This window comes from Salvelinus namaycush, chromosome 23 (genome assembly GCF_016432855.1).
Source record: "Salvelinus namaycush isolate Seneca chromosome 23, SaNama_1.0, whole genome shotgun sequence".
Lineage (NCBI taxonomy): Eukaryota > Metazoa > Chordata > Actinopteri > Salmoniformes > Salmonidae > Salvelinus > Salvelinus namaycush.
The window spans coordinates 14,603,574-14,616,089 of NC_052329.1; the positions used below are offsets into that span (position 1 = coordinate 14,603,574).

Consider the following 12,516-nt stretch of genomic DNA (forward strand, 5'->3'; position numbering starts at 1 on the left):
AGATTGGCGGAATGCGCCTCAATAAACCTAATTATGACACGATGACTGCGCTCACCATGGCAGGTTTTCAAAGATCCCAGACTTATTCAATTAGCCCTTTCCAGGAGTCCCTTTCACAAAATAAAGTTATCCCTCTTTGACTGTTTGTCTTTCAGATGGGGAATTTTGTGTGTGTCCGAGTATAAATGGAAATGTGCTGGGCCAACAAGGCTCCTCTATATGTATCATCAGTGTTATTCAGGGAAATTTTAATTGGCCAAGTAAGGTTAAGAAGATACACTGGAAATATGAGAGAGGAGGAGAGAGGGTCGTTCTTGTACATTATCAATCATTAGCTCCATTTCTAGGGTTAATTAACTCAATGTTAGCCTTTTAGATTCTGGAAGGCAGAGAAACTACTATATTGAACCCCCTGCTAATGGTTATGCAGGAACTGTGCCAAAATAGAAAATATGCACAGGAGGCATTTAGTGAGACTGGATCACTGACTGGACATTTGGAAAAGTATTTTCTTAAGAGTGGCATAATGTGTTCAACTATTGTAATTCTAAGTTGAAAGTATTTTCTCTGACACATGAATTGAGAAAGATAGCCTGCCCTACTGTCTACTTAACCAACTGCACCAGCCTTTTTTCCAATCACATTTGGCACGTGAGGATATACTTGCGCATCATTTTAGGCACTGTGGTGCACGAAGCTGCAATTGAGCTAGCTTGAAATTTCCGAAATACATTTCAGTTGTCTTTTTCCCCAGACAAATAAATCCAAACAAGCCGCCTTTGATGTGGACGCTTAAGAGAAACGACAATGAATTCTGAACGACCCTCGCACAACAATGGTCTCAACAAACATCGACTTCATCAATGTTTGACCCGTTAAGCTGGGAAAAAAAAGTAATTTTCAGATTGTAATTGCGGCTGTAAAAACAGCATTCCAAATGAGACCAGACAGAAAAAACGCACGAAAATAGTGGACTTCACAGGTCTCGAAAAAACTACAAATCGTTAAAAAAAAGTCGAGATTTGGCGTTACTGGCGTCACTCTACCCATACAAGGCAATCTCTAGAGCGCCACAATAGCTTAGTCCTCAGGACCAAACACCAACCAATTTGAAGTGTGCGCTCATTTCAACTCTCATTACCTACGCATAATAGTATAAACCATGCATTAGTTTGAGTTATCTGATATTAGTGCTAAAATTAACTGTGCCCGTTTCAAGTCAAAGCATTGTCGTGGCAAAGGTCATTTACATTTATAGTTAGCCCTTAGGGTAAAATGTACACTTGACCGATACGAATGGAAATAGGATAGTAAACTGACTGAGGTAAAGCGAGCCCGAATGAGCACATGGACACAGCACAACCTTTCTAAGGAAACGGATACTATTTTAGGCTTATTAATATTAGTTTATACCCTTCATTTTGGAATTAATAAAACAATGTGACATGTATTGGCAACCAAATAAAGACAAATATCAGATGGGTCAATGATTTAACGGATAATTTAATTTTAGGGACCTTTCTACAACAAACTGACTTCCTTTTGTTAGCGGTTGCACTCCTGAAGATGAACCATAGATATTAAACGAATGTGCGCCGCAGGCATGGAGAGAAAGAGAAGGAAACCGAGGGAGAGGGGCGGGTTCGCTCTCTGGATGAAAGTAAAATGAAATAAAAGGCTCAATTTAATCCGCTTGAAGAGATTTTGAGAGCGCAAGGGGTGAGAGCATGATGGGTGAGTATTGCAGCAGTGCGCATGACGAGTGGCGAGTTCCATTGTGACCGCCGCTCGAGGCCAAGCGCGCCTCTCGGGGGAGAACATTGGTCCCCATTCACCAAAGGAGTCCTTAATACACTCCCTCGATCATTAAATGTGACATAGCACAATATCAAATCATTTAGAAGACATTATTAATGTTTAAAAGGGAAAGAATAGGGCATCAAAGACTTAATAATAGACCATGCACAGGGACATGTTACTAGCCAATTGTACATGTATATCATCAGGCCTATATTGGTAAGAAAATATATTGTGCAACAATTTGTACTTAAAAAATAAAAAATAAATATTTATATATTAGGCCTATGAATTAAATTATTAATAACCATAAAGTAGCCTATGCATATATTTAGGAAAATATTTGTAATTTTATGAGATATAATATTTTGTCAAAACCGTTGATATGAGGCTGCTACACAGAAACTATAATTTCTTATCTTGGGGCATTGGAATTTGTAACATGCCTAAATCATTATTAAGTGACATTAACTAAAAAGGCCAATATAAAAGTGTTGAAAGCGTGAACCCGAAACATCAACAAAAAACTAGTAACTTTTAAACGTTGTGTAAAATATGTGAGTGTGCACAAAATGTATAATCTGAGTGCACATAATAACCAAAAAGTTAGTTTTTTCGTAAACCATTATGTCCACAATGCTCTGTATGTCCAAAATTAAAAGTAACACATTATCAAGAAGTTTAATTCACCTCGCCATTAAATAAGCGTATTAAGCTGATTTGAAAGCATGTTGTTTAAATATCAGTTAGGCCTATACACTGTGTGTGTGTGTGTGTGTGTGTGTGTGTGTGTGTGTGTGTGTGTGTGTGTGTGTGTGTGTGTGTGTGTGTGTGTGTGTGTGTGTGTGTGTGTGTGTGTGTGTGTGTGTGTGTGTGTGTGAAAGAGGGCTTGAGAGGTTCTGAATGGCAGTCGGCTTCTTTAGACGACCTAAAAAGCCTCCAAAAGAAACATTTTGTAGGTGAAAACGGCCATTTCTCCATGGTGAACAGTCTCTAGACCTAGCCCGAGCAGCGGCTATTGGCGGACCTGAATAATTCATCCTTCATTGCGGTCTCATAATGTATTTTCTCTGCCTTTTGTTGCAAAGCTCCTTCTCCTTTTCTGACTGAATTATAAACAGGTTGCCTTCTTTTATGGCGACCAAGCTGCTGCGAAGCCAGGCTTTGTCCACGCGTAACCGAAGCGTAAATCTCAATGGACTCTCGCGCCTTTGTCTCCCAAGTTCATCCTCAAATGTCCGATTGTGTGCTCGAGGCCTGGCTTTGTGAGGGATGGAACTGTTATACAAATGTTTGATCAACTCATTTGGGACGTTTTGTCTCCTCCAACTCTCTGTCTTTTTCTATAATTTGTTTTACTGTGCTTGCATTTTACAGTAGAGCGGAAAGAGCAGGTGCGTTGAGATGGAATAGGCCTGCGAATTCGTTCATAATAAATTATAGGAAACCGTAAAATGGGATGTTATGAGATTTCTTGGCAATTAGGGGTTGAAAAAGTTTTTGGTTCTTTTTTATATACTTTTGATGAGGGGTATTTCCTCAAACATTACAACGGGGCTATGTGCATCTCGATTAAAATGCATGTATAGGCCTAATAACAACGTTATTAGTATGATAAAGACATTATAAAAAGTAAACATGTACCTACAATAAGCCTACAAGGTAAAGGCTAGCCTATATATATAAGCAAAGTGTCCTACCATAAACAATTAAATGCAAATATGTAGCAGAAGTAGAATATGCACAGACTGATTCGAGGCCTGAACGTTATAATGTTTGTCTGCAACAAATATCGTGTGGGTTGCCCACTTCGTGCAAGCACCCGTGGTTACACATTCGTTCACTTAATTGTTTTAAATTATCTCTCTCTCTCTCTCTCTCTCTAACACACACACACACACACACACACACACACACACACACACACACACACACACACACACACACACACACACACACACAAAGTGGCAATCCTCCCTTTACCACAAAAGTTATCACCTGCTGTTTGAATTATCGTAACGCCTCATGGGACAAGCATTAGCAGGAGAGATATGGTCGATAAGAATTCAAAACAATCCAGTGCACTTTATGACTGTTGACCAAGGAAGACACTCTCCTTGTGCTTTCACTTCATCGGAAACAACAACAGTTTTAGAGTTAAAGACAGACTAGGCCTATCTACCTCACAGTCTAAAAATGAATGGCAACCCGTAAGGAGTGGTGACTCCCATTGTGAAAATGTAGGCCTAGCCTATAACACCGAGTCAGAAAACCAAGAAGCTTACACAAAACAAGATGAAAACCTTTTTCTGTCCATCTTTGTTTAGTTTTGAATAAACGAGAAGTTTCCTCACCGTTTCAAAGAACATGAAAGTGCACAGAAGCATTTAGTTCTGTGTATGAAGGGCCTACCCCTTACGCAACAAGTAACTGCCTCACGCAAGTTGCCTATAGAAGAGAGGAAATTATTTATTTATGATTGCACTCACATCGGTCTCCTAAGATGCCCTCGATGCTGTGTTTGGCCCGCCGTTCGTGTTCTTCTAATTCCTTTTTCTCGATTTCATCTTCATCATCATCGTCATCTCCCTTCCCTCCGAATTTACTCCTCATGATGCGACTGATAGAGCTCACTGTGTTAGAAGAAATTACAGAGCACTGATTAATAAATAATAAACTGGAAAAGTCTAAATAAAAGTTAAACAATCTGCACTCACTGGCTTTTATTTGTTCTTCTAATCTACCATGATAAAGCATCAAATAAATCTAACTTGATATCAACATATGCACCATTAAAAAAATCGATTGACTTTGCAATATTTTTTTATGATTTTATCTTAACTTAAAATTAATTTGTTAATTACATTATAACAGTTATTATTTCCCCCAGCCATAATTTTCAGCAGGTGTTAACGTTTTTGTTTTCAGAGAGTAAACGGTTTATTATTGTGGTAAAATGTGGTTATTGAGAAAGAAAATACATTAGTTCCATTATCATAAATAAGACGGTGATGATGATGACCATGATGATGATGAACAATCTATGGCTGCAGGTGAAGATTGCGCCCATTGAAATGGGCAGCAATTATGACAGAATGCAAATGTTTCCTTTTACCTGATGGAACGGTGTTCCGGTCACATATCCCATCCATCAGTAATTTATCCCGAATCTCCCAGCTAAACATACCCGGGTTGTCCCGCTTGTACTCCTCTATTCTCTTCTCAACATCAGGTGTCGTCCCCTGCTAAGGAAACGACAAATCATATCATCGTTAATTAATTAAGGCATAATAAACAGCTCATATCTACTTACACTGTCTACTTACACTCAGCAAAACAATATAGGCCTCTTACATGCTTTCCCAACCTGTAGCTTGTTAAATTTTAATCCAACATGTCATACCTCGAGAAAACAGTTTTAAGAGAATAATAAAATGCATGACAATACAAAACCCAACAATTTCACCAGCGATAGAACTGCTCGTGCTCCCTCACCTTGGGTTTGCTTCCTCCGATGGCCCCGGGTCGGATGGAGCCGGTCTCCTGGTACCGGCAGAGGATTTTGGAAACGCAACCGTGAGAGACGCGAAGCTGACGGGAGATTACGCATGGCCTGATGCCATGGTGGGCCATTTCGACGATCTTATGGCGGATATGGTTGGGCAAAGGTCTGCCATTTATGAAAACTCCCCCGAGCTGGTTCATTCTGCCTTGGCCTAACGGGGTTGAGACTGAGTAAAAGAAAACACAAAATGGTCACCAGAAGGCTTCATGATTATAAACTATAGGCCTACAACACAACAACTAACATTATTTCCATCATAGGCTACTAATAACACCACAAGGCTACTACTACATTTTTTTATACATAATAGCCTAATAAAAAATTAAAGTCGTTTAAAATGAAAGGTTTGGTAACAATGAAAGTCCTTAAAAGTTGCTTTAAGTAATGATGCTGTATCTTATTATTTAAAATAGCGAGGTGTATAGCCTACTTATATGAGCCTGTAAATCTTCTGTAAATAAACAAATGATTTGTTTTCAGAGATTAAGAGATTATTAAATTAATACTTTAATTAATAGTCCACTGCAAACAAATAGATACATATAAAAAGGTGTCAATAATGACTACAAAAAAAGCAGATGATAAAGATGACGTTAACCGTTCAAACCACTTTGCATCCGATAACCGAAATGAAAATAACTTTGAAAAATGAAACATGAAAAGAACATTACATTTTAATTGTGTTACTTCTCAATTTTGCGTGTCAATCCCAAAGTTTTATAAAAAATGTTTTTACAATTGGATATGACCACGTTTAGGGGGGAGGGGGTTATGGGGTAGGCTACAGAATATCCTATATTAATAATCACTCCTTAATTATTACGCATCGAAGCCCAAATCTTCCCACAAGCAGTGCTCAAAAAGTTGTTTCGACTTTTGATTTTACCTTCCAGTGGGAAGCCACTGTGTGGGTAGTTCTGAGCCAGCATGGGGCGCATCATCCTTGGTATTGCCCCTGCCAACGCAGTCATACCTCCACAACCCTATGCCTTCAACTAACCTCCCGCCAGAGAGGAGAACAGGGAGCTGCCGACGATGGAGCTTGACCACTGGGAGAAATTATGAGTAAAAATGCCCTGTATTCCAATTCGTGGAAGGTTAGCCTTGATAGGGTAGCCACTGGACTAGACAAGAACCAGCGTCCAGGGAGATAAAAAAAAAAACACTCCCGCCTCCCGAAGAAAAGAGCCCAAGTTACCAAACCAGGAAAAACTTGAGGTAGACTTCTGAAGAGTGCGCCTATGCGTTGATCTTTCAACAGTCGAGAGGCACTTGGATACGTGAGGGAATCTGCGATGTCATCAATAATCATGCAAGTGATGTTGTTGTCGCTGTTGTTGTTGACACACGTTCAGAGTGAGGGAAGATGGTCAAAACCCTGAGGAACAGTTATTAGTTGTGCTGCACTTCTTTGCCATCAGTGATCCAGGCTCTGTGATTGGTTTAGAGGAGGGAGACCGGCTCTTGGGCGTGCGTAATGATTGGCTGACGGTGCAGGAAACTTTCTTCCTCAGAGTTGTTGTCAGAGGCGTTGCTTGGGACAGGACTGAGGAAGCTTCTTTAATCATCTTCTTGACAGATGTGACATCACCTCAGGTCATAAGTTCGATTACATATACAGATGCGTGTAGTTTTTAATGTTTTTAATGCCGTTTTGATTAGTCACTCAACATACAACAGTGTTTAATTGAAGGTATTTTTTCGTAGAGCCTATGCATCCATTTGTTCTCACTCTATGGCCTGAAGATAACACAAACGCTGCAAAAGTTAGTGCACCTCGAGGAATTTATTGTCGCTTTTAGATTGCGCACTACCAATAGGAGAGCCGTCTGACCGGGACTCGCGCCCCAGCAGGGTACGACGCCAGGAAAGCGGTAAAGAACGTCTGCTCTGCTGACAGACGTAACTATTGTGTTGTTGGGCATTTATTTATAGTTGCCTTGCAAGTTTTAAAGACACGTAGTATCCCTATAGGCAATCTCACAAGGAAGGGGCATTGCAGTCCCTCTCTTTCTCTCTCTCTCTTTCTTCCTCAATTCAATTCAAAGGGCTTTATTGGCATAGAAAACATATGTTTACATTGCCAAAGCAAGTGAAATATAACAAACAAAAGTGAAATAAACAGTAAAAAATTAACAGTAAACATTTCAATCACAAGAGTTTCAAAGAAATAGAGACATTTAAAATGTCATATTATGTCTATGTACAGCGTTATAATGATGTACAAATAGTTAAAGTACAAAAGGGAAAATAAATAAACATAAATATGGGGTGTATTTACAATGGTGTATACAGAGAGTTCTTCACTGGTTGCCCTTTTCTTGTGGTAACAGGTCACAACTCTTGCTGCTGTGATGTCACACTGTGTTATTTCACCCAATAGATATGGGAGTTTATTAAAATTGGATTTGTTTTCAAATTCTTTGTGGGTCTGTGTAATCTGAGGGAAATATGTGTCTCTAATATGGTCATACATTTGGCAGGAGGTTAGGAAGTGCCGCTCAGTTTTCACCTCATTTTGTGGGCAGTGTGCACATAGCCTGTTTTCTTTTGAATGTTTGGCTGCAGTGCAGGTCATCGTAAAAGAAGTGAAAGCAGCCATGCTCTTTAGAGCTTCCTTATCAATCAAAAGAGCAGAGGTTCATTCCCCACCTTTGAATTCAGACAAAACCCCACTTCTCTCCACTGTCCATCTAAAGGAGTTCATTTTTACTTGGTTAGCTGCATGTTTGCGTTTAGATGTAATTTATTTAGTCCCAATAGTATATAGAGTAATGATCCAATCACTTTTGAATGGTAAAGGTATTTGGATGATTTTGTAGTAAACTGTAATTTTTTTGTCATACATTAATCCCATGGCCTTGTTTTATTTTTGGCTGATATTTTCAAATTCAATATAAAACATACACATACCATTTTAAACCCTACATACACTACACGACCATAAGTATTTGGACACCTGCTCGTCGAACATCTCATTCCAAAATCATGGGCATTAATATAGAGTTGGTCCCCCCTTTGCTGCTATAACAGCTTCCACTCTTCTGGGAAGGCTTTCCACTAGATGTTGGAACATTGCTCCTTTTAGCCACAAGAGCATTAGTGAGGTTGGGTACTGATGTTGGGCGATTAGGCCTAGCTCACAGTCGGCGTTCCAATTCATCCCAAAGGTGTTTGATGGGGTTGAGGTCAGGGTTCTGTGCAGGCCAGTCAAGTTCTTTCACACCAATCTCATGCTGAAACAGGAAAGGGCCTTCCCCAAACTGATGCCACAAAGTTGGAAACACAGAATTGTCTAGATTGTCATTGTATGCTGTAGCGTTAAGATTTGCCTTCACTGGAACTAAGCAGCCTAGCCCAAACCATGAAAAACAGCCCCAGACCATTATTACTCCACCAACAAACTTTACAGTTGACACTATGCATTCAGGCAGGTAGCGTTGTCCTGGCATCCACCAAACCCAGATTCATCCGTCGGATGCCAGATGGTGAAGCGTGAATCATCACTCTGGTGAAGTAGAACGCATTTCAACTGCTCCAGAGTCCAATGGCGTCGAGCTCTACACCACTCCAGCCGACGCTTGGCATTGCACATGGTGAACTTAGGCTTGTGTGAGGCTGCTCGGCCATGGAAACCTATTTCATGAAGCTTCCAACGAAAAGTTTTTGTGCTGACGTTGCTTCCAGAGGCAATTTTGAACTTGGTAGTGAGTGTTGCAGCTAAGGACAGGCAATTTTTACGCGTTAAGCGCTTCAGCACTCGCCGGTCCCATTCTGTGAGCTTGTGTGGCCTACCACTTTTGGGCTGAGCCGTTGTTGCTCCTAGACGTTTCCACTTCACAATAACAGCACTTACAGTTGCCCGGGGAGGTTCTAGCAGGGTAGAAATTTGACGAACTGACTTGTCGGAAAGGTAGCATCCTATGACTGTGCCACGTTGAAAGTCACTGAGCTCTTCAGCAAGACCATTCTACTGCCAATGTTTGACTGTGGATATTGCATGGCTGTGTGCTACATTTTATACACCTGTCAGCTATGGGTGTGGCTGAAGTAGCTGAATCCACTTATTTGAAGTGGTGTCCACATACTTTTGTATATATACCGAACAAAAATAGAAATGCAACATGGAACAATTGAAAAGATTTTACTGAGTTACAGTTCATATCAGGAAATCAGTCAATTGAAATACATTCATTTGGCCCTAATCTATGGATTTTACATGACTTGGCAGGGGCGCAGTCATGAGTGGGCCTGGGGAGCCAGGCCCAGCCACTCAGAAGGAGTTTTTCCCCACAAAAGGGCTTTATTACAGGTGAAGAACCTGGACGTGGAGGTCTTGGGCTGGCGTGGTTACACGTGGTCTGCGGTTGTGAGGCCGGTTGGATGTACTGCCAAATTCTCTAAAACAATGTTTGAGGAAGCTTATGGTAGAGAAAATTAAATTAAATTCTCTGGTAACAGCTCTGGTGAACATTCCTGCAGTCAGCATGGCAACTGCACACTCCCTCAAAACTTCTGTGTCATTGTGTTGTGACAAAACTGCACATTTTAAAGTGGCCTTTATTGTCCCAGCGTAATGTCCCAGTGTAATGACCATGCTGGTTAATCAGCTTCTTGATATGCCACACCTGTCAGGTGGATGGATTATCTTGGCAACGGAGGAATGCTCACTAACAGGGATATTAACAAATTTGTGCACAAAATTTGAGAGAAATAAGCTTTTTGTGCATATGGAAAATTTCAGGGCTTTTTTTAATTTCAGCTCATGAAACATGGGACTAACACTCTACATGTTGTGTTTATATTTTTGTTCAGTGTATATACTGTAAATACTCTCTTCATCGATTTGGTTAATAATGTATGCCTATAATTGATTGTTTTGTAAGCATTTTATTTTCTTTGTGTGTCGTCCCAAATACCACGCATTTCACTCCATTTTACATGTTATTCTCTCCATAAAGTGGTGCTTGCGCGTGGGGCGCATATGTCATGCACAGAAGCACAAGAGGTCGTTATCCATCCAGGTGCCGAGGTGCATTATAACCGTAATAGCTCGCCCATCGTGGCAACAGCTGAACCTTTGACGCGGGACCTGATGGCATATGCACATGTACATGCTAAATTGACTTTTATTAGGGCCTCCGTGATAGCCTACATTACATAATACCAATAACACATTGACAGGCCTATGCTTGCTGCTAGCGCCAGTAGCCTTGCTAATAGCAACTACAGAATAGGTTTGACCAAATTGATGTTGAAGACATGCTACTCCCTCTCCATGCTACTCCCTCTTTTGAGGATTGTTTAGTTTTTTCTGATGGCAAAATGTTATTCTGAAATGTATGCCATTGTAATGGTATTTGAACGAATTCACACTCCACATGACGCACCTGAAGACAACAGCAACTAGTTGGAAGGATCATATGACGCACCTGATGTTACACGTTTTTTGTCTTTACCTCCACCTCTCCAACCCCGTGAGGTCACCTAGGAGAAAAGAGAGCACAGCAGAGAGATCGAACGTAAGCACTATCAGACTTCTCTTATTTACGCAGAAAATATGTATCCCACTGGCTTTAGATTTAGTCAATTAACATTAGCCTATTTTGTACCTTTGAAAAGACAACTTAAATGTTGTATTTCTGTTAGAACGCGCGTGGACAATAGTTGCGCGCGGTAGAGAAAATGCGTAGGGAAAACGAGGGTCCTTTCACGTGCTAAGGAGCAGATTATTGTCATTCATTGAACCATTAGGAGGAAGCCAATTCAATAAAATTAATATTAGTTTTGTCAATTCCCTTGACATTTAAATAGCCTATTTGAACACAGGAAATTGTGAAATACTGTTGGAAAAAATATTTATAGTCATTGATGTACTGCTTTTATATTTCCCTAAAAAGCCTATTTATTTAATCGACCATTTTTACAGATCAATTCGATGGGATGAAAATGTATATTGCCACATCCCAATATGACGTTTCTGGTGAGATCATACTTGTAAAGAATATAATTATCACATTGATGATGATGTCGTTTATGGACGGCTTTGACGGGCTGCATTAAGATGATTTGTGGCAAGTTATTTTATTATGACAATTTTCCTAAATCTAAATATTTTAGTTTAAGAACATCAAACGTCATATTACCAAAACACCAGACACTCACCTTTTAGTGAAATGACAATATGTTTTACTTTACACCTAATAGTGTCATCCCTCTTGGACATTCTGGAAAAACATTCATCTTAAATTTACTAACGTGACGATTTCAGGGGTCTTTGTACTTATTGAAACTGGATATTGTACCCTAAAAAAACGAACGGAACGAAGGAAAACAGAGAGCGATGATGCATACCTCCGCCTTCTTGAAAGCAACACAGAATCTCCGTGTCTAATCCATTACCGGGGATGAAATTCAAAGTCAGAAATTTCGCTTGATGAGAAGTAAATTAGTTGTAGATTAGTTACAGAGTTAGAGTCAAATCTATAAACACTTATTTGTCCAATATTTTTTTTAATGAATGCTATAGATCAATAATCGAATTAAGTAATGTATGTAGGCTAACTAGAAGACTAACCTCCGAGATGGTTATAAAACAAAGTTCTATAAAAATATGCCTAACTATGTCTCTAAATGTTTTAGTGTTTATCATTATATAAATATTTAAATTAAATATAAAGTAAAACCATATTATGAGTTATCACATAATTGGTTTGCAATGATGCTAAATGTTGGAATTTGGGGATGTTGTTGTAATTATGTTCAACCAAAGGCTATATTGATAGCTATTTATGGTTCTGTGTTCAACTATTGAACGCACAAGGATCATGTTAGAAGGATTAAATGAGTGAAAACATGTTTGCCCTGACAAGTGGAGATATGGGAAAGCAAATGAAGTTTAATCAAACAGAAAAATGTGAGCCATGAATGAATAGTTGGTTGGTAAGAGAGGGAGGGGGGCTTTAGCAATGACGCAGCTTCTGAGATGTTATCACCGCATCCTGTAACACAGGGCTGTCAAACTTCTGGATCAGGGCCGCATATACTACCAGAATTTCATCCTTGCATAAAGGCCTAGACAATTCAATTGCCCTGAGAAAATGATGGGAAATATAAGAATGATGGAAGAAAAACAAGGGAAGGGGAGAATGAAT

The 12,516-nt window shown here is 39.7% G+C and overlaps 1 protein-coding gene across 2 annotated transcripts in view; it reads right to left on the reverse strand.

Moving 5' to 3' along the window:
• LOC120018735 (paired box protein Pax-3-like) overlaps positions 1–6,333 on the reverse strand; it is a 33,209-nt gene extending 26,876 nt beyond the window's left edge. For both annotated transcript variants that reach the window (XM_038961937.1, XM_038961938.1), the window contains exons 1-4: positions 6,249–6,333; positions 5,293–5,528; positions 4,913–5,042; positions 4,287–4,430 (exon numbers count right to left, since the gene is read on the reverse strand). In XM_038961937.1, the coding sequence (XP_038817865.1) occupies positions 4,287–4,430; positions 4,913–5,042; positions 5,293–5,528; positions 6,249–6,333 (595 nt within the window). The remainder of the gene's footprint in view (positions 1–4,286; positions 4,431–4,912; positions 5,043–5,292; positions 5,529–6,248) is intronic.
• Between the last annotated feature and the right edge of the window lie 6,183 nt (positions 6,334–12,516).